This window comes from Lepidothrix coronata, unplaced genomic scaffold (genome assembly GCF_001604755.1).
Source record: "Lepidothrix coronata isolate B3197 unplaced genomic scaffold, Lepidothrix_coronata-1.0 Scaffold16, whole genome shotgun sequence".
Classification (NCBI taxonomy): domain Eukaryota; kingdom Metazoa; phylum Chordata; class Aves; order Passeriformes; family Pipridae; genus Lepidothrix; species Lepidothrix coronata.
Genome location: NW_016690196.1, coordinates 6,707,579 through 6,728,904, shown reverse-complemented (window position 1 = coordinate 6,728,904; position 21,326 = coordinate 6,707,579). Strand labels below are relative to the sequence as shown.

The following is a 21,326-nucleotide window of genomic DNA, read 5'->3' as shown; positions in this document are numbered from 1 at the left end:
AGACAGACGTTAGACCTGAAGGGACTGTAGTGGCACCACAGAGCAGTCTGCCTCTTGAGCCCCTCTCTCATTGCACACCAGACTATATTCCACCTCCTGTGGTGCTTCTAAAGTGCCCCAGCAATAAGCTGAGTTCAGGTAACTGTTCCACCTGTAAAGCAGCTAAGGTGAAGCCTCTGCCATCTAAATAGTTTAGTCCAGAGCTAACTTTCAGGGCAGGCAGCTTTTTTAAGCATTTTGCTGAGGAGGATGTGAGATGCATAGGGGATTGAGGGAATGTTGTTTCTAGTTCCTTGGCAGCTTTTTCTGGATACTGCTCTACTCAAGAATTTATTTGTATTTATAGCAAAATCTGTCTGGAGTCTGATATGGATGGTGAAAAGCACTAAGAAATAAATTCAATAAATCATAGGTCTCGCCACTGTGGTTTCCTGCTTTGGGTTGCTATGCCTTTGATCAGTGCTAGCCTGCTTTGCAAACAGGTGAATTCTTTATAACCAGATGCTTACCTTGCCTAGTAGTGATCTTCTGTGCAAATCTGTACAAAAAAAAAAATCTGTATTTGCAAAACTTCAAGCTAGAGGGGTCCCTGCAGGACTGCTAGCCCACACAGTCCACAATGTTGAAAATGGAGGAGTTTCTTTGGAGTTGGAGCAAAATGGAGCAGCTTCCTTTTGCTCAACAAGCTGTGGCCACCTGAGGAAAGGACAGGGCACATACTTGACTGCCTTGGTCCTTTGACCACCCTGCTCAGGAGATGTCATCAGGGAATTCAGCAAGTGGGCTGACTTCCATCCCCTCTTGCCCTCTGAGCAATGGTAAGGGGGCTTCACATTCCTCTAAGCCTGTCCAGCACCAGTACTCACAGACCCACTGCTGGCAACCACCTCAGTGAATCATCTGAAACTTTTATTACACCGATTTGGTTTACAATCTTTGTACTTTGATATTTCCAACAAAAAAGGCAACATTGTGATATACTGTTTGTACATATATAGAGAGACAGACAGAGCTAGATCATATTGACAGAGTTGAAAAGTAAAAACTGTTTCCCAGTGTTCACAAAAGAATTTATCCACCACATACCCGCTTCTGCCTTGCCCTGCCTGATGGATACAGACACCTGTGGTGCCGCCAGCCCCTGGCCGACGGGACCTTTACCTGCACCGTGTCACACCCGTACAGATCAGAAGGATGGAGTGTGAGGCTGTCTCCAGTGCCGCTGGCCACACAAGGGGCGCTGACAAGGCTCAGCCCCGAGCCCTCACAAGTTTGCGTAGCTCCCTTCCCAACTATTGATGGAAGCTTCAGGGGCTACATCCACAAGAATTCCTAACCAGAACCAGCAGCTGTGAAACCTCCCTATCTGGGCATCTCCCACTACTTGTTTCCCATCCTCGAGACCGAGGTATTGAATATACTTATTTATTTTTATTTGCATTTACAAAATATTTCCACTGGATGACCAAACCTCAATGAGATGAGAACTCATGTTCAGAAACAGCAGAAAAGACTCAGATCAGCATCAGGCTGATGAAGCAACAGCTCCAGCAGCGAGGGTGTTGGCTTAATGGGAGTGGCCTGGTCCTGGGCAAGCTTGCCTCTAGCTCCAAGGACAGGGCTGCAGTTGGTCAGCCAGTTGTGCAATGAAAGCTCATGCTGGGAGGGCAGCGATGAGATCCTGCAGACATGCTAGCAGACACAAGAGGAGGAATTGACTGCCAGAGCCAGTGAGGACAAAGGAAGGAAAGAAAAGGCTTGGGAAAACATGTCATCACCAGAAAAACTGCTGACTTGGTTTCCAGGATATTCACTGCTCCTTTTCCTGCAAACAGTCCTGAGACTGTTAACACCACCTAAGTACCCCCCAAACCCACTCCTGGGCTGCCACAGGCAAGAATGCCTGGACAGTTAGCTGGTGCCTGGAGAACCCTTTGCCCTCCCTCCCATCAATCTCTTGGCCAAAGAGCAAAGTCCACACCAAGCTGCCTGCACCATTTGCCCACACCCAAGACTAACAATCAACTATCTGCCAGTCTGCAAGGGCTGTAACTATGTCAAACACCACACACGTTGGCTAAAAAAAAGGTCTGCCAGCAACAGCAGATTGTATGAATGTAAACATTTCCACTGTAGGTGGTTCACTTGTCAGCTCCAGGTCCAGTTACAGTACAGTGGGACTGCCTTCCAGAGTGGTAACTAGCTGGTCACTCTGTGCTGGGAAAGGAATGTGCCAGCAGAGGGCCAGGACAGACCCCTTAGCTCTCCTTTGAGATCTATCCCCAAGGAGTACTGTCAGGCTTTGAGGAAGGGGGTCATCTGTGGGTCTCTGTCTGAAGGAGGGAATGACCTCCAGCACCGCCACCACCCACCAATGCTGCATGAGTGGCACTCAGCAGCAGAGGAACCCCAGCCAAGCTGGGAACATCCCCCCGCCCATGGATCTGTGCCAGAGAGATCTGTGGGGAGAGATGAGGGTGGCCGGAAAGTAAAAGAGGGGGAATGACACAAGGGCTTGCACTTGGGCTATGATAGCAGGTGCCCCATCAGGCCGGAGCAGGGGTGCCCAGCTCACTCCCTCATGGAGCAGATGGTGAGCCCGGCTTCCACTGCTCTGAGCAGAGTGCACGCGGCAGCAGGAGAAGGTGGCCAGCTTCCCAAGCCTGGCGGCTTTTGCTCACAGCGACCCAGGCATTGATTTGCAAGGTGTCACACTGGCATATGTCACAAACAGGATGGCAGGCTGATTTTGAGCACCGACTGGGGGAGGAGAAGCAGACTGCCACGGCGATGGGCAGAGGCTGTGCATTGAAATGGTTGCTGTTCAGCCTCCCTTTGCTCCCATGGAGCTGGATTTGTCCACACTGAGCTTCTGTCCCTGCCTGCTTGGGTACCTGCCGGCCCTCTGCACAGTTAAGATGAAGTGCTGGTGGCTGGGGTTCAACAGCACGGGGGAAAATGGGTGTCCTGTGCATTGCCTCTGGGACAGCACAGTGAAGCCACCTCTGGACAGGGGGAGAACTTGGGCTGGAGCAGGCTCAGAGAATTTCCAGGTTGCCTCTTATAGAGGCAAACTACGAAACTGAACTGGGGAGGAAACAGCATGCTTGTAAAACATGGCACCAAGCACTACTGGCTTGAAATGCACAGCCCAGCCCATGCAACTCTACAACCCAGACAACTCACATAAGCTCTCCTTATTGCTGGGGACCCACCAATTTATGCCACCAGCCCCTACGTCACCCCTGTCCTCCGTGCAGCAGTCTCCCTCCAAACTCCTTTACCAGCTAGCCCCATGCACCACCCTGCTGACAGGGAACTTTTGGCTAACCTAGATCCTTTACTGCTTCTTCCTTCTATTGCAGTGAAAAGGGACGAAGCCTGAGCTCATGCGACTGGGAAGCTGAGGGGTGGCACAGAGCCAAACCCTGCACTGGTTTCCCTAGGTGGAGGGGATGGCTCAGAAAAGAAGCATTCCTCCTCCCCACAGGGTATGCCTGAAATAGCCAAGCCTGTCAGATCCCTGTCTCTGGCCGTGATGGATTAGCCTCTCCAAGGCACAGGGCAATTTATTCATTAGTGACACTTACACCTTGTGGCTGCATTAGCCATCACGGTTGGTAACACGTGCTCAAGCTGTCAGTCCTGGGCTTAGAGGCAACACCACTGTTCCAGCAGTGCAGCGAGACATGGACTGGGCACTTCAGCTTGGGAATACCTCCTGCCTGTCTTCTCAGCTGGAGCATGCACAGACTGCTTTGAAAGCCCACTCTCTTCCCAAGCTTCTCCATCAAACGCCCTGCTCCCTCTGTTCCCCCCCCTTGCCTTGCAGCACCGCTGCTCCAGCACCACAGCCTCCTGCCTCGTCTTGTCTTCTGTCTCCTGTAAAAACCACCGCACCTGTAAATCTTTTTACAGCTGTTCTCCTACCAACCCTCCTCTCCACATCTTGCTGAGCATTCACATGCTATTCTGCCCTCCATCAGTGCACTTTGTGCAGCCCACAGCAAAGCTGCTCTCAGCCCCAGCAGAGAAGCACAGAGCACACGTTTGGAGACTCCAGCAGATATGCTGCTTTCACTACGATGCTGTTCCCTGCCCCCACACTGCCACAACAGCCGACCTGCCTCTCCTCCCCAGGGGCAGCACCAAAGATTTGGGGACCAGGACCACCAAAATGTCAAGGCCTTCTGTTTTCTAACTTTGGTCTGTTGAACTTACCCTGATTACCGAGGCTCAGACAAGTGCTATGAAATTCTCTGGAAAAGCACAAGATGATGCCAGGACGTGCGCAGTTGCTCTCCACCAAGCAAGGAGGAGGCATGCCAGGGCAGGGAGCACTGTTGCAATGCTGTGCACCAGCAGGGTATTGTGAGTTCTGCCCACAAGCATGCCTGCGGTCATCGTGTGTCTGCTGGCATTTCATGGCTGGCCCACAACACCCAGCAGGGACAGGACCCAAAAGATGTGAACACACAGCCTCAGAGGAGTTCAGGGGAGAGGGGTCCTTTGGCTACCTCATAGGAATGACAGTTTTCCTATCAGGTTTGGAGAGGGTGGGAAGAGACGGAAAACATTGTCCAAGGAGCAGATCCAGCAGCTCTCCTGTTTCAGGCAGACAGCAATGGATTAGCTTGTTCTTAAACACAGCTTGCTCCATGCTTTTATCCCTGCTCCTTGGCACTCACTGCAGCAAATGTGACACTTCACACCATCTTCTCACAGAAACCAGGTCAGGATTTTCCTCTCACAAGGAACAAGCAAGGCTGTCACCCTGAAAAGCCCTTGCCGCAAAGGTAGATGGGTGTCACCAGCCCAGAGCCACAAACACACCAACCCTCTGCAGGGCCACGGGTCCCAGCTGTGCACACAAGCATGCAGAAGCCCACCCTACCATGCGTGCATGTGTAGGTGGATGGCCAGGTCACACCTCAGAGGAAGACTTTAAACTCCAGCCTCTGTTCCAGCCTACCCCACTGCGAAGCCACAGGGACACCATCCCAATCCACCTTGAGCATTTCTTCTCCATCACCACAACAAAGGCTGGAACGAGTGGAGAGTTTAAACCCACTTCATCACCAAAAATTTTTTTTTTTTAAGCAAGGAACAGCAACATGAAACACTTCTCACAACTGTTAAGGCCTCCTAGTCTCATTTCAGTTCAAAAAAGATGTTGGCATTTCCAAAGTGAAATCCTGTTATTTTGGGGTCTAGTTGTCACTGCTGTTTCCCATTGGCTGAGCTGTGCTGTGCATCATGCTCCATCAGACATGTCACTACTCTCATTCTCCTCTGCTTGGCCCCTGGGAGCAGGCTCTTCCTGGGGGACAGGTGCAGCACAGAGCCCACCAGCTCCTGGCACAGCCGAGCTGGAGGTGATGCCTGCTTTCAGCTGCTCCTCCCACTGCATCTCCTTCTGGAGATGCGCTAGACTCAGGCTTGTGTTTTTCCAAACTTTTACCCTGACTGGTTCATGGGCTGTCATCCAAAGTCCGAATTCATGGCACAGCAGCCGACAGCGCTGCTAATGGACATTGGGACCATGGGACTGATACAAAGTACTACGTCATCTCACCACATTCTAGCTAGGCTTTTTCTTCCACTAATGTGAGTAGCTAAGATCGCAGAAGCAGCTTGTGCTGATGGAGAGTGAAAGAACCTCATGTGTCTGTGTGTGAAGTTATTTTGTTCTACAAAATCCGTTAAATTATAATCACAGTAGGTGATCCATCCATTCACGAAGTTCAAAAGACTGGGGAGGGTTCAGGATGGGCACCAATTTCTCACAAGCTTCATTTCCCCCAAATGAAGTTTACAAAAACGGAACGAACAAAATGGCCCAACAGAAACAGTCGTCCTTGGGAATGGGGGGAGGAATAAAACCCACTTAGCTTTCCAGCAGCCTCTGTGCTTATTCTCAGTGCCGGATGGCCATGCTGCACATTGTAATGAGCTCCTGAAAACTTGGCAGCTTCTGGAAGAGTTGCATAGGTGGATGATATACTTGTGGTAGAGCCTGTGTATGAGCCTGTGTATGAGGAAGAGGAGATTGCTGAACTCCACAGGGAAACTGTCCCTCCCCCAAGACAGACATATGAGGTAAGGAGGGAAGGAGGAAGGGCAGGCCACGAGGCCATGGGTCTTGCCAGTTCAGTTCTGTCCTTGGGACCTCTTTTTCCTCAGGTGCAGAAAGGCTACGGTCCTGTGGGAGAAGGCTCCTCTCCCAGTGCTGTGGAGGTCAGTTTGCTTGTTAGCTTGCTTTTGAGAGAGTTGACAGATCACATCCATGGGCATAACGTTCCCCTTGGTGGAGCAGCTGTGATGGAGGCAGTAGAGCAAAACAATTCAACCCACTGCTTGCAGAAACAGTAGATATTCAACATTCATTTATGTTGGTCAAATCCCAACACAAATTCTATACATCAGAGCAACACTGTGACAAATCAATTTGTCTGGACTCAAAGACAGACCCCCTCTGAGGAGTTGCTAAGCCAAGCTTACATTAGTACAGTACCACTGGCTTCAATAAAATTACACTAGGAATAAGCATAGCCCATTAATTTCTACCTGAAAAGTGACTATGCTCGTTTCCACTTTTTCCAGAATGCCCACAGGGGAAACAGCCTTAGGTGGGCTCAGCCCCAATTCCTCACTGGGCTCCCAGGTCCTATGAACCAGCCTTTGGCCCCCATGCATACCTGGCTCGGTGGAGACTCTAGGCCCAAGTGCATCACTGGAGGCAGCAGCACCAAACAGAGCTACACTTAAACCATGTCTCATTTCTGAGATCACCTGGATACAGATCATATTCACACAGACCTTATTCTAATACGCACATGAATGAAACATGATCAGAAGCACATATCCCAGCTTAAGACTTACAGCTCTTTGGTAACACAACATCTTGGTGGTGGTATAGTATTTCAGACTCAGACCCTACAGCTACGGTGGCAGAGTAGGAGGACATTGCAGCAAGGTTGTACCCTGCTCATGTAAGGCAGCATCCTGGTGATATTAGACAGCTGTACTGAAGCTGTGGTTGGAAAGGCTGGAAGAAGAGCTTAAAAGGTGTTATTTGTCCCACTGGCTAATCAGCAGGCACTGTTCCACTGACATCGGATGCTACCTAACTCTCTCGAACTTCCACTAAATAAACATTTTCCCGCAGTCCTCTCCCCACGGGCATCCATCAGTTATTAAACATCTCTCCAGCCTTTTGAGTGAAAAGACAACAAAGAGGGCAGGGACTGGCTGGATCTCTAAGGTGCATTTTATGGGGAGCAGAAAGGGAGGGGGATGTATAGCAACTTCCCCAGCCCTAATACACCCTAATGCACATTTGCCTGGTGTGTGATTCTGGAAGGCCTGGGCTTCGCCATAAGCTGAGATTCCCTCTTCCCATCCTAACAAATGCCCCCTACAGCTGCTCACTCTGACAGCCCTCTCTGAAACCTCCTTCCTTGGTGTAGAGTGAGACACGACATGCAGTGGGCTCAGGAAGTACCACCAGGCTGGCTGGTGTTGCCGACCAGTTCTGCGCAAGCAAAGTGCCAGGCGCTATCTGGGAAGCTTACAGTGTGCTGAAAGATAGATAAATGGGTGGTCATGTGTCTGGAAGATCAGCTAATTCAGAGCTTCTTAAGTATCTGACAAGTATACTGACAGCAACAGCAAACATCAAATAGCCCAAACTTATTGTCCAGCTTTGCAGCAGTAAGGACTAGCCCTCTTCTAGGATGCATTAGCACCATGAAGGGCCAGGAAGAGGAGCTGGTAGCATTCCTGTCTCACTCCTTCTAGTATGTGAGGAAAGCTTGCTGATAAGTGCAATGCTGAGCCTGACTCTCAGCCCATGGAAAGCTGCAATGGGTGAATGATGTATGGAGAAAACCTAAGCCATCTGACTGTGGAGATCCTTTAGTTATCGCCCCCATCATACTGACAAGCACACAGCTTTCAACTTCCCAGAGGGTGATGTGCACTATCTGGCTTTCCTTGCGTAAGGGGCCAGCAGCTCTGTGTACTCCACTCGCTTTGAAGAGATCTGCTCTGGAAGTGAGGACAAAGCCTTCCTGACAGACCAAGGCATTGCTTGCACCTTTGGCCCTCTCCTCTTGCCCAGGCTGGGCTCAGAGCAGGAGTGACATACTCACTACACAGAGAAAACTTCTGCACCACCACTCAAACCAGCGTTTGGCAAGTGAGATCAAGACCCTAGGATTGGTGAAGGGAAGGCTATAGAGACTAGATAACGCCTGCTTGTGTCGGGAAGGCCATGGGGAAAAGGAGCAGAGCCAATTAGACTCACCAGTCAATGAAGGAGGAGTAATGGGATTAAGATACAGCAGGGAGAATTCAGGTTAGATATAAGGGAGAAGGCTATCACGAGAGGAGCGGACTGGGCCATCGAATGAGCTGCCAAAGGAATCGTCATCACCAACACAGACACAGCAGAGAGCAGACACAAGTCTGCAGGAGGAGCAGATGCCTGACTGCTGCTCAGCCCAGAGCTGTGGTAGGTGGGTGTCTGTGTGCCGGGGAGATAGGACGACTCCACTATGGAGAGGCTGTGCTGCCAGAGCAGGGACAGACCATCTCTGGGTATCTGTGCTAGTAACCTGTGTCATAAGAATTGCTTTTGCCCAGGGCACTACAGTTCCTCAACAACACTCAGGAGGAAACTTATACACAAACTTTGCTGGTGGTGTCCAATGCCAGGAGAGGGAAGGGAGAGCCCAGTTTTCTGCTCTGAACTTCCCTGCCTAGCTAGACATGCCAGGAAGAACCCCAGTTTCAGTCTGTCCTCTTCAGCTCTACCACCTCTCTGCCAAGCCAGCAGGCAGCTCCTGTTCCTGCTGCCCAGTCCTGCTCCTTTACCATGTCCATGTGTGTCATCCCCCTTTCCTGAGCCTGAGGCAGGGCACGAATATCTTTACCCTTGCGAGAATGGAGTAGTTGGACCAGAGGGGCAGTTCCACCAGCAGTAGTGGGGTAGCAGGGCCAAGAATATGAGGAAGGGGATCTCCAAGAAATCCTAGCATCCAGCAGGAAGCATCAGCTAGAGAGGTCCCACTTCTCAGGGTACTGAGGGTCTGGGACAGCCACAGACAGTGGCACTGGGACTATGCCTGGGACCTGGCTGCAGCTGGCACCAGGTACAATGGGGAAGGTGTTCAGTAACAGGAAGACTGTATGGATCCTGCTGGTGAGAGCAGCAGCCATGCCTTGAAGACCCATGTGTTCACCTGGACAGACCACCTCCGGAATAAGATTTCACAGGAGAAAATGGGGCAGAGGAACAAGGTGAGGCATTCTCATGGAAAGCCCCAGAAAGAGCCAAGGACACCTGCCTGCAACTCTGCTGCACTTGCTAAAGGATAGGGAGCCCAGAGACCCTGCTAATCTGTCCCTATTCTGAAGACTGTCTTTGCCCCAGGGAGCTAAAAGCCCTGCCAAATCTTAGATAAATCCATCTGTCCAAGGCACCTTGGATGCTGGAGACAGAAAGAGGAACCATCACAGCCTAATTTAAGCAATGTGTAGGAGATTTCAATGAGAATATGTCAGCAAGGACAAGGTGACCACATTCCTCACTAATGACCCATTGCAGCTCCACTGTCTCAATTCACTGGGACGTACAAGAAACGCACCATTATCTCCCCAGAGTCACGTGGACACTCATCATTGGCCTTGGCTTACATTAAGCCCTTGGAGAGAGAAGCACAAATGCACAGCAAGCCAAATGTCATTACTGAGCAAGGAAATCCCAGGGTTGCTTTCACCCGGTTTGAAACTGTGCCAAAAATGATGAGAACAAAACGCAGAGAGGGATGTGCCCACACCAGAGATCTTATGCTTCTCTGGCCTCCCAGGGACCCTCTTTTAGCCAACATCTAAGTCTAGGGCAAGAAAGGGCAGATGACAAGACAGAATCGTAACAGAGTGAGATTTTAAGGGACTTTCTGTTCAAACTGCTGTTCTCCAAACTCCTGTCTGGAGTCTAGCACTTAGGATCAAGGAGGACAAGCTGACTTGAAGGGCAAGAGACACTGACCAGGATACACAGGGCACACAAAGAGCAGAACAGACTGCTCTGGGGGAAAAGACAAGCAGAGCCCTACAACACCTGCAGGTGCTGACCGCTCTAGGCTTGCCAGCAAGAGGACTGATGTGGTGCATGGGTGCATTTGCAGCCTCCTCAAGACCTGGGAGGCGAAGTAATACAGCAGCGTGATGAGAGAAACAGAGTCCTCATTAATAGCTGGCAGGAGGAAGACAGGCTGGACTAAATACAGTGCCTCACTGTTTGCTGTTATATCTCGCCTTTCTGCGATGGATGTGGAGGCAGACATCAAGCTCAAATGCCCAGGTGCTAAAGGACTTACCCTTGTCACCCAAGACCTGCTGCTTTTAGCTGTTTGCCCCAGCTGATGAGGGAAGTGTGGTGAGGTTTAAAAGCAGTGCTGTTTGGAGAAATCACTGGCTGATTTGGCATGCGCTCCCCCAAAGAGCTGACTGAAAAGGAGACAGCTTTTCTGAGAAAAAGCTGGGTGTCTGCATGCTGCAGCCACTGATGAAGCTTCAGTGACATGAATGCTCCTTGCCCAACGTCACCAAGATCCCTTCCGACAGGATAGAAGGGGCAGCACAAAGCTCAGAGCAACCTGCGCTGACAAGAGCAAGGCAGAAAAACCCAGGGGCTAATGGGCTACACAGAAGTCACCTCACTTCTCACAGCCTGACACCTCCCTGCAAAAACCTCTGCAGTGCAAACTGCTCAGTTTTAAGCAGGTTCCCCTCTAACACATCCCTTGCCTCTGTTCCAGAAAGCATCACTCATGGAAGATGCCTCCTGCATGGGTCCTGCACCCATAGTGGGGTCCCACAGAAAGGGAATCCTTTTGCTCCTCATTTCCCCAGCCCAGGTTCTCAATGCTCCTGCATGCTTTTGCATTTCTCTCTCCTAGCCCCTCAGAGCTCTCTCCCAAAACCAGGCTGTCAGGATCCTGCAGCTCAGAGTCCACAGCCAGAGCCCAGCTGGATCTCATGCAAAATTCACTCATGCAGAGATGCACCAACCTGCTGCTCCATTATCAATAGGTGAACTGCAGCTGAACCTACCAGAGCCTTCCTTGATGCTTGTCTGAACCAATTAGGACTCAATTCAAAGCCAGGAAGGGTCCCCAGCTACTTGACGTGCCACCTGATACCATGATGCCTGTCCCAGTGCCATCCTCTTCCCCTTCCTCAGCTCACCAGGGGCCTACCGTTTTCTCTTTCCAGCTGAGCCCTCCTCCAGCAAACACATCAGTAGCGCTGCAGATCTCTGCTCCATCTGGGTTTGCACATTCATCCCTTCCCCGGTGCTGCGTGCCCAAACAGAAAACCCTTTACCTAAGGGATGCTGACTCAGAGCTGATATGCTGAACCTTCCTGAGGAGCCTGGGATCCTCTGGAGGTGATGCCATTCCCAGCAGTGAGAACAGAGTAACAGTCGGAGCGTGGTCTAAAAAAAAAAATGGGGAGGGTGGGGAACAGTTGGGGGGAAGGGGAAGAGCTGGATTCATGGCTTTCAGCCTTTGCTTTAACCTGCCGCTCCATCCACGTGCCTGGATGCCCCAGACCTTCCGTTACAGGCAGTTACACCCTGCTCCCAAGGGGCCCATTCCCCTCCACACTGCAAGGGGTCTTGCTCCAGCATGGGAAGCAGAGTGGGCAGAGGTGCAGCAAGGTGCTTTCTGATGGCTGCTGGTTCCTCGGAGCATGAGCCAGCCTGGAGCCAGGGCCGGGAGCCAAAAACCACCCCCTCCCTGCATCAGGCCTATCTTTTTATTCTCCCCTTTGGATCTTGATGCCATGAATTACGGTTTTGGGGTTGGTTTGGTTGAATTATTTTTTTTTTTTTGCATGTGGTGGTTGGTCTAGAGTTCTGTGCCATGTCAGGGGAGCATCAGCACCCACCCCTCTGGGAGGTCAGAGCCACACTGTGGGGAGCTTTCGCTGGCTGATGGAGCAAGATGCCATGTCCACTCCATCCTGATGTCCTCTTAGGCTGTCCCCCCTGTGCTCCTCTCCCCAAATCCTGTGCTGGCTTGGGCCAGGCAACGGACAATGAGATCTCACCACCCTCTGCTTTCACAGTGAGGTCTCCACACAGGACCCGTTGCGATGGAGGTGACGGTGGTCGTGGTTCAGGCAGCCTTCGTTGCGGTGTACAATGAGAACGGGGAAGTAGAGGGCATCCTGGTAAGGAGGGGGATCTTCCTCCTCCACAGTCACCTGGCTGGAGAGACGTGTCTGCTCAGTGGGGCAGCTCTGCTCGTTCAGGCTCCCACTCCGGCTCTGCCAGAGGCAGCTGCGTCGTGAGCCGTACAGGCGGCCCAGAGAAAAGCGGCTGCTGCTGAAGGGAATCCTGGGACTGCCATTGCAGATGCTCAGAGCACTGCGGGAGAAGATGGAGGAGCTGCTTATAGTCCTGTGGCATCGCTCGCAGTTCTGCCGGTAGCCCCCGTACCGGCAAGCAGAGTAGCTGGTGCAGCCAGAGAGCCCCACCAAGTCCATCAGGACCGCTTCCGAATAGCTGGGCACCAGCTGCTGGTTGGATCGTATGTGCCACTCCAGCTCAGTGCTGTCCACCGTGTTGACGCGGGGCATCCTCCGGCAGAAGGTGCGCTCCTCGGCCGGTGTCACTGCCACGTAGTCGAACCCAAAGAGTTTCTCCACGTGGTAATGGACATAGGAGGTGCGGTACTCATTTAGCACCCTCAGGGGCCAGGACAGGGTTAGCAGAGCTGCCACCCAGAAGACATAGTGAGATACATACCAAGGCAGGTTGTCTGGGTCGGAAAAGGCCACCATGTATTCCTTGAAGTCCACATTTTTGAGGTGCATCCCCTCCCTGGCCTCCATGTAGTCATCTAGGCCCTCATTCTCCGTGAAGAAGCGGGCCCGCTGGGTCAGATAGGAGTTCTCTGACTCCACGTTGGCAAAGCTGAAACACTTGGTGAAGCGGAGCCGCGTGGCGGGGTAGCTCTCCAGGTCAATGAGGTCCTTGGAGATATCCTTAACTCCACAATTGGAATAATCAAATTCAGCCTCTGCCACGTGGGTGTTGACCCGCTCATGATACACTTGGGTGGTGGTGTAGGCATCCCCGTTGCGGTAGCGGGTAACCTGCCGGGTCCTGCGGACATAGTGGTAGCTGATGGCCTTCCACCAGATGCAGGGAGTCGCCTGCTGCATCCGCTGCACACGCTCGTGCACACTCTCCACGTCTACTTTGTATTGCAGCTCGTTGCGGGTGTAGCAGTGCCAGCACTCCACCAGGTACACCACGTAGAGCATCACCAGGAAAGCCAAGGGGATGTAGACGTAGCCGTTGGAACAGGGGCTGTCGTGGTACATCATGGACTTGCCTTTGTAAGCGCTGTCAAAGGTCAGCCGGGTCACCTTGGTGACATGGCACCATGTCATGGCTCCCATGCAGCCGTACATGAGGAGGGACAGCAGCAGGCATTTCCAGTGGGACTCTCGGCACAGAGACTTGCTGAGAGACTGCTTCACTGGCCGCTGCTGCTCCGGTGGACCGGGAAGAAGGGGAGAAAAAACAAGAGAGGAGTCAGTAGACTGCAGGAGCAGAGGGAAGGGGAGAAGGCAGAAGGGTGCTGTGGTAGCACCTATAGCTCTGTGGAGACAAAACAGCAGATGCCTGGGGCTCCCAGCCTCAGCGGGCAGGCCAGAGGCCGGGATCTCTCCCAGGATGACAATCACACAGTGTGGGCAACTGTCACCCCCACTTCCCTTCACGGTGCTCTGCCCCTCCTTGGGAGACATCCCAGCTGGATGTGAAGAAGAGTGGCAGAGGACAACTCTGCCAGCCACACCCCGAGCATTCCCCTTCTTCAGGGGAGAGTAATCCCTACCACTGCCACATCCTGGGGAGGGGTAATGAAGCATAATAAGACAGAGGCTCCCTCACATACCTCAGCTTCTGCACCCATCCCACCAGTGCAGGCAGCTCTAACTGATGGGTCGTCCCACCTGAATCCCTCCCCACAGCTCATCCCAGTGCACCTCTCACTGCTCACACATCAGTCGCTCCCCTCTTCCAAGTAACGAGCACCAGCAATATTCCAATTTCTCCCACCAGGGCAGCACAAGCTGCTTGGGGTGCCTGTAAGGTGGAGAAACAGACCTTCTGCAGCTGGGAATGTCTCTGTTTGGTAATGGCGATGGCAATTCCCACCACAACACTTGGCAGCCTAAGGGGCTCTGAAATGCTTTTCAAGTATAAATCACAACAACGGGAAAGTACTTTTCCACAACTGAAATGCAGCCACCTCTGGCAGGAGAGAAAGAAAATATGGAATAACATCCTAAAAAGTGTTCAGGCTGGAAGAGCATCCCACCAATCTGCAGCAGCAGGGAGGGCAAGAGGTCACTCATAGCTGCTAGCAAATGTCCCTGCTTGCACTGGGATTCAGCTGTGACGGCCCACTCTTCCAGAAAAAAACCGCTCTCAGGTCTTTCATGGTGAGGAAAGGGCAGAACTTCAAAAACAAGACTTTTTAAAGGGACTGCACTGGTGCTTTTACCAGAGGAACAGTGCAGGGTTTCACAGAGATCCATGAAAAAAACCCTGGTTAAGGAAACTTCTGTCACTCTGCAACACTCTGCAGTCTCAAGTATTGATCCACCTTGGTCTGTGAGACCTAACATTATCCCACCCAAAGAAAGATTATTTGCTTTCTTACACTTCATCCAGCAGTCTCCAAATGTGCAACCTGAGAGAGGGAGGCAAGAACCGCATCACTGTGCAGATGCCATGAAACTTACTAAGAGGCTTCCAGCTTTGTTCTCCCTCCCCACCTGCACGGAGCACTGCTCTTGAGCTCACCTCTGCCATGGCAGGGGCTAATGCCAGCTGTAATGACACCACTCATGGCACTGAAGTCCAAGCCTGGCTCCATTTTTCTCCATTCCTGAGCACACTGGGCTGGACAGGTTTCTCACCCACGGATCTCAAAGAGCTGAATGGGCTCACACTGCTAGAAAGCAGGAGGGGCACTTCCACTCTGGCATGAAAAGGAAAATTAAAGCAAGAACCAGAGGTCACAAGGCCACTGGCAGGTCTAGGGACAGATTTGCACCTCTTCTTTCCTTTAAGAAATGTGTCGTGCTCTCCTGAAGAGTCCCTCAGTGCTGGCTTGGCCCCCTAGAGTCCCAGAGGCTTATCTTTCCTCCCCACACCTTGTCAAACCCTGGTCCACCCCATGCCAGTGGGTCTTCTGCCACCGCACTCAGCAGGGCTGGATCCAGCCCAAATCTCCAACAGAAGTTTCTCTCCCAGAAGCAGGGAACTTCCCTGCCTGCCCACCCCAGCAGCCAGCCTGCACATCCAGAGGGACCACTGGTGGCAAGGGGAATGGTGGTACATCCCACTGGCAGTCCCAAGCATCAGCAGCACTGAGCTCCCCTCTCTGGAGTCACCGGCTGACAGGAAGAGCTGGAGACAGACACCGAGCCCAGGGCTGGCAGGTGGGGCAGTGCCAGCCTTCAGGTAACACGGAGAGGTGCAGGGTGGCTCTGCTCGGCAGCACCAGCATGGACACACGTGCAGCCAAGTCTTCACATTGCAACCCACCACTGCAGCAGCCTCATGGTCATGGGACAAGAAGGGAACCCTAGGTAAGAGAAAAGGGAGCGAGGAGAGGAAGGGGGAGCCATTCAGGAGGCAAAGCCTCCTGAGCTGTGCCCTCCCTCCTGAGGTCCACACTGCAGTTATAAGAGCCTGCTCAGATCCCTCTGTCTTTGCTCAGCTGCAGCATGACACTCCCATGCCGGAATGCTGTACCACTACCCAGGCAGATGAAGGTTTCCTCTCCCACTGCTGCCTTCCACGTTGCAGATCTTCCCTGCCAGCAGCAGCACTGATTGTGAGGATCTAAGGGAGCTGCTCAGCCAAAGAAGGAGCATGGGGAGGGTCTGAACAGGAGCCCTGGGGAGATGCAAGGTACATACTAAACTCAGGGTGTCTGTGGGGTAAGAAGGCTGAGAAACAGCACCTTGTTCAGGAGGCAGATCTGCAAACAGAGCACAGGGAAAAAAGCAAAGCATCCAGCTCACTCATTTGCCAAGCTGGGGAATGGGCACAAACAAAAAAGTCTTCGGAGATGTCTGCCTCAGAAAAGCAAATTTCACCTCCCAGTCACTCCCCAGACCTTCATATTCCGCACTGCCTGTGTCGCAGGAGAAGGGAGATGCTGGCTGTCACCCTGAGGAGATGCAGGCAAGCCCCACTGCGGTTACCTATCCAGGGCAGGGAGCACGATGCAGCCCAGGCTTGGTTCCAGGAACTGTGTTAGCAGGGCTCTAGTCCATGCATTAGTCTCCTCCTAGGACTACGCAGCATTTAGATACTGCAGCGCTTTTACAGGGTCACAGTAACCCCTGCTGTAAACTGTTTACAACCCAGTTTTGTCTTAGGCTTTTGAGGTAAAACACATACACCTCGGCAGCACTGGTGGGGTTTCCGAAAGCTGATCAAGTGCCTATGACGGGATACAACCACAGCAGAGACGGAGGAGGAGCCAGCTGCAGAGTCTAATCCCAGTAGGAACTGCAGCATCCCTGCTCCTCTCCCAGGCTGCAAAGGGCTCACAGGAGCAAACAACCAGCTCCACGGCTTCCCCCCGCAGAAGCAGCTGAATAAGGTTGTCTCCTTGAGCTATTAACCAGCCTTGGGTAAGTCCAGCATAGCAAACAAGCAGATGAAAAAGCTGGGGAAAGGGAAATCTGTCCCAGAACAGTGTCACTGGGAGGAGAGCAGTCTCTGATATAAATGCCATCGTCATCTGCCCGCTGCAGTCTGATGGAATGAGGCAAAATACTTGCCCTACTTCACTGCAAACAGGGTTTCCCTCCATCACCAGGAGCCTCCCTCATGGCTCAGGCTCAAGCACTGGAGAACGATAAGCAAATCCGCTATTGCAGGTGCACAGAAACATCTCTCCAGTGCTAGAGGGCAGAACTGGTCTGGCCAAGGCTTGGTTGACCCCTTTGGGGGATCCCAGTGCCTCAGTTCACCACACAGAACAGACAAGGCAACTCTTACCAGGCACCTGGGTGCTGACTGTAACACATGTTGGAAAAGGCAAGAGGTGGGCTGCTGCTACAGCCTCCCCTGCCTCGTACATGGCATTTGTCTCTGAGGTGGCAATGTCTCCCTGACATTGCCCCTGAGATGAACAGAGATGGAGTCCCACAGCTGACATTGCTGCTCTGGGATGCATGGGGAGGGATGGAGGGGATGACTTACAACCAGCCGTGAAACAAAAGGAGATTCCCACAACGTACAGGGCAGAGGCAATAAAAGTGGGAGGGGAGGGGTCCTCTTCTAAAAAAAGCCTTGAGGAGACAAACATGCCCAGCACCCCAGTGGCTAAGCACATGGGCCAAAAAACCTTAATCACCCCTGCAACTTTGAACACTAAACAACTTCAGAAATCCTTCAAGCTCTTCAAGCTCCTCTCTGTAACAGTTCAGCCCTGGCCCCATCCACTGTCCCCCTGTTTAACAAGTGTTTTCATGTCATCACCTCCCATCCTCTTACCTGTCTCTCCCTGTAAAGACCTGCCTTAAATCTCTGATTCACCCCCAGAGCTAAATTGTCACTTTACAAGACCCCCTGGGGTTCAGAGGGTTAGGTGTTCTAGAGACAGCCCTCTACAGGACTGAAAAAAAAATCAAAAAAGCCCCAGAGCAGCAGCCTGAAGGCCCAAGTAGCTCCTGAGTGCCAGGCAGTGGCAGCAGCTTGCAGGTGACTCCAGTGGGACTCTTGAGCATCAGTTTCCATGGCTGTTCCCTACCATTCACTTACGTCATGCAAGAAATTAATAAGATCCCTTTGACTTCAAATCCCCAGAATAAGAGAGGCAGGGAAAATCCAGTCATTTCTAGGAATTGCCACTGTCTTCCAAGGCCCTGGACAGACATTGGCAACTCCTGGCCAGGATGGTCCAAGCAAACACTCACATCACACACCCTATGCCTACAGCCCAGATTCAGGAGCTACCTGAGGTGGTTCAAGACGAGGCTGGCAGCATTGCCAGCTGCAGAGGAAAGAGGAAGGCTGAGCATCTAGGAGCCAGGGAACTCTGCCAGCAGTCAGATCCTGCAGCGATACCAAGTTCTCCATTTTACACAGCAACTTGGAGGAGGACTGGTCCCTTCCATCAGATCCCACCTGAGCAGCAGGACGAGGACATTTTTTCGCTTGTTCCCAGGCTGAAGAGCTTTTCCCTTGGTATTCCCTACCCTCCAAGCATGCGTTGCTGATTGAAATTCAGCTAACCACCATTAAGTGTATGTGTAGGCATGTAATGCCAAGAGGAAACATGGGCTCAGTCAGCTCTGGCCAGTAGTTCTTGCTACTTGCCTTTCTGGGACAGAGAAGCACCTGAAGCCCTGCCTGGCTTCTAGACACAGCAACCTGAGATATGTTAACACGAGGTACCTTCAAAGAGGACAGAGCACATTTCCCATTTTCCAATCCCCAGACATCTCCTCTGGCTCCCCACCTGCCCTGGCCAACAGATCCTGACATGTGGGATTCAGCCACATTGCTGGGATGCTCAGCAATATTGGCACCAACAGTTGGTTCTGATGGAAATGAGGACATCACTACAGCCTGTCCTTCTCCCCTCCCGGTATTTCTGAAGACAAGAGGATTGCCCTAGGTCAGTCCATGAATCCAGGCTCCCCTTCCCACTAAAGTGATTCATTGCATCACAAGACACCAGTAAGCACGGCACCATGAGGAGAGACTGCAGCTTTCCTGTCCTGCACCAGCTGCTTCATGCAAGTCTGTGACAGCTTCTGGCCACAGGAAGGATGCCCTTAGCCTAAAAAGTGCAGGTCATGACCTGTACCCCTTCTGCCTACTCTCATGGTGTAAGATTACACTGACACCCTAGTTGGCAGCCACAGCAGAGCAATCAAAGCCAAGACAATCTTCTTGTAATCCCTGCAAACAAGGGGACACCACAGGTGAGGGAAACTCACCTGGATGCTGCCCCTGCTACACTTCTTTCATCCAAAGTGGCTCTTGAACTGGCACCTCTGAAAAGCCACTGTGCTGTCTTGAAAGTAGCACCAGCACTGGCAGAGCACTGGCAGTAAGAGACCATGTCACAGCACGGCACAAGCATGTCCTCATGCTAAAAAGGGACCTCATAGTTTAGCTACCTTGGTCAGGATCTGTTTGGAGAGCTGAGCTGAGGGCATCAGGAGTTGTTTAATGGAAGCAGGAAGAGAGGAACAGACACAGAGCAGAGTACACAGTATTTGTACAGCTTCCCAGTCCTTGAACTTCAGCATTCCTCTCCTGCAATTATTTATATCTAAATATAAGCTGTATATATAGAATAACAGTGCATGAGCATGCATGTTCTGCCTAAGCCAAGGAGACAGAGAATACCAGGATTATGCAGCACTCACTAATTGCAGCTCCTCAGCAGCAGAGGACAAGTGATGCACCAGCTCCTGAGCACCCCACAAGCTGCCCTTTGAGCTGTGGTCTCACCAGAGAGGACAACCCACCACACCAGGAGAACGCTGTCCTTCCTACTGCCCAGCTGACTTCCATGGGTCACCAGCCCCATGGCATAAGGTGCTTCTCACTAGTCGGTGCAGTTGCTTTCTCTCCTCTTGGGAAGCCCAAGCTGCAAGCAGGATCTGTGGAGGCAGACAAAGGGGCTGGCACACCTGCCTATCGGTACTGCTCCCTAGGCACAGGGCACCCTGCTCTTGAGCATTTCTGGGATCTGCTGCCTGGACTCCAGAAAAGTCTCTCCAAAAAGGGAAGACTGCAGTACACGTGGAGGCAAAGCTGTGCTGGTACCTGGCCTGCCCTAGTCTGCACCTTCCACTCTCCTCAGCCAACCTCCAGCTGGGAGCAGCGACCAGCAACAGCCTCTGGCGCTGGGTCCCCAAGCCCTCTCCCGTGCTATCCACCGCGTCTTCCCTCGCAGTGACCTAGGCAGCTGTGCCATCTCCTGGATGCCCCCAGAAGCCAGAGCGCAGCAAGGCGGGGGTCTCCACTTCCATTCCTCCCAGGCATAACAACCTCTGCCCGTGGCAGTAAGACCAAGCGGCGCCCCGCGCCTCTCTTCTGCGATTTTCTCCCTTCCTCCTCCACCCTGGCCACTCCGGCTCCGGCCCCCGCTGCGGACGGCGTTGGCTGCTGCGTCCCTTCCAGCCCCGGCGGCTCCGCGGCGATCCCCAGGTGACAGGCGAGCGATGGAGAAGCGAAGCGCCAGGGCAGTCCACGCGCGGCGGGGACCGACGGGTGGGTTTCCTGGCCTACCCACCGCCCCCCCTGCCGGCCCGCACCGCAGCCCCGGGGCCGGAGCGGGGCGAGGGGCTCCCGGAGAGGGGGTCCGTACCTGTGCGGGCAAAGCCCGGCCCGGCCCGCGGCGGAGCGGTCAATGAACGCGCCATGCAAAGCGGGCGGGGAGAGAGGGTGGTTGGGGTCAGCCCCGGGCGGGGGGCGGCCGCTCTCCTCACCTCCTCTCGGGCCCCCTCCGCCTCCTCCTCCGGAGGCACCGGCGTGCTGCTGCCTCCTTCGTTGGCGGCGGCCGCCGAGGCCGGGGGGGACATGGCGGCGGGGGCGCCCCGCTGGCGGTGCCTGCGGGCTGGGCAGCCGCATTATCCCGCCCGCCGCCGGGCGCTGCCTCGCCGGTCGCCGGGCGGGCGGCGGGGCGGCGCGGCGGGCGGGCGGCGCGGCGGCATCGCCCCCAGCCGCGGCTCGGCGGCAGCGCTGGCCGCCCGCCGGCCCCGGCCCCGCTGCAGCGCAGCGCCGCTACACGCGGCGGAGGGCGGGCAGAGCCGCGGTGGGAGGGCCGCGGCGGAGGCGGGGGGGCCGGGACGAGAATGGGATGGGATGGGATGGGATGGGATCGGATCGGATCGGGGCGCGGCGGGACCCGCGCCCGCCCGAGCGGGGCGGCGGATGACCTTGAGGCGCCGGCCGGCAGCAGAGAGGGAGGCAGGGAGGGAGGCAGGCAAGGAGCAGGCAGGTAGGGAGGGAGCCCAGCGCAGCCTCCCCTCCCGAGCGTCACCGAGAGTGGAGCCGCCGCCGGGCGCGGCGGGGGAGGGCTCCCGCTCCCAGCCCTGCCGAGGGGGCGTCAGGCGGTCCAGGCGGGCTTCGGTCCCAGCCGGGCTGCTGATGGGGAGGTGAGGGGTCCCGTGGGTTTTCCTCCCCTCGGGACGAAGCAGGAGAACCAAGAGCACTTTGCGTGAACTCCGTCTGTTTTTCTAATATATGG

General features: G+C 53.6%; 1 protein-coding gene across 1 annotated transcript; it reads right to left on the bottom strand.

Annotated features, from left to right (window-relative positions):
* Window positions 1-888: 888 nt before the first annotated feature.
* Window positions 889-20,658, bottom strand: TMEM151B (transmembrane protein 151B). Its single transcript, XM_017806587.1, has 2 exons — window positions 20,566-20,658; window positions 889-13,572 (listed from the first exon to the last, which is right to left on the bottom strand). The coding sequence occupies exons 1-2, from the start codon at window positions 20,656-20,658 to the stop codon at window positions 12,136-12,138; spliced, it is 1,530 nt and encodes a 509-aa protein (XP_017662076.1). The 3' UTR covers window positions 889-12,135.
* Between the last annotated feature and the right edge of the window lie 668 nt (window positions 20,659-21,326).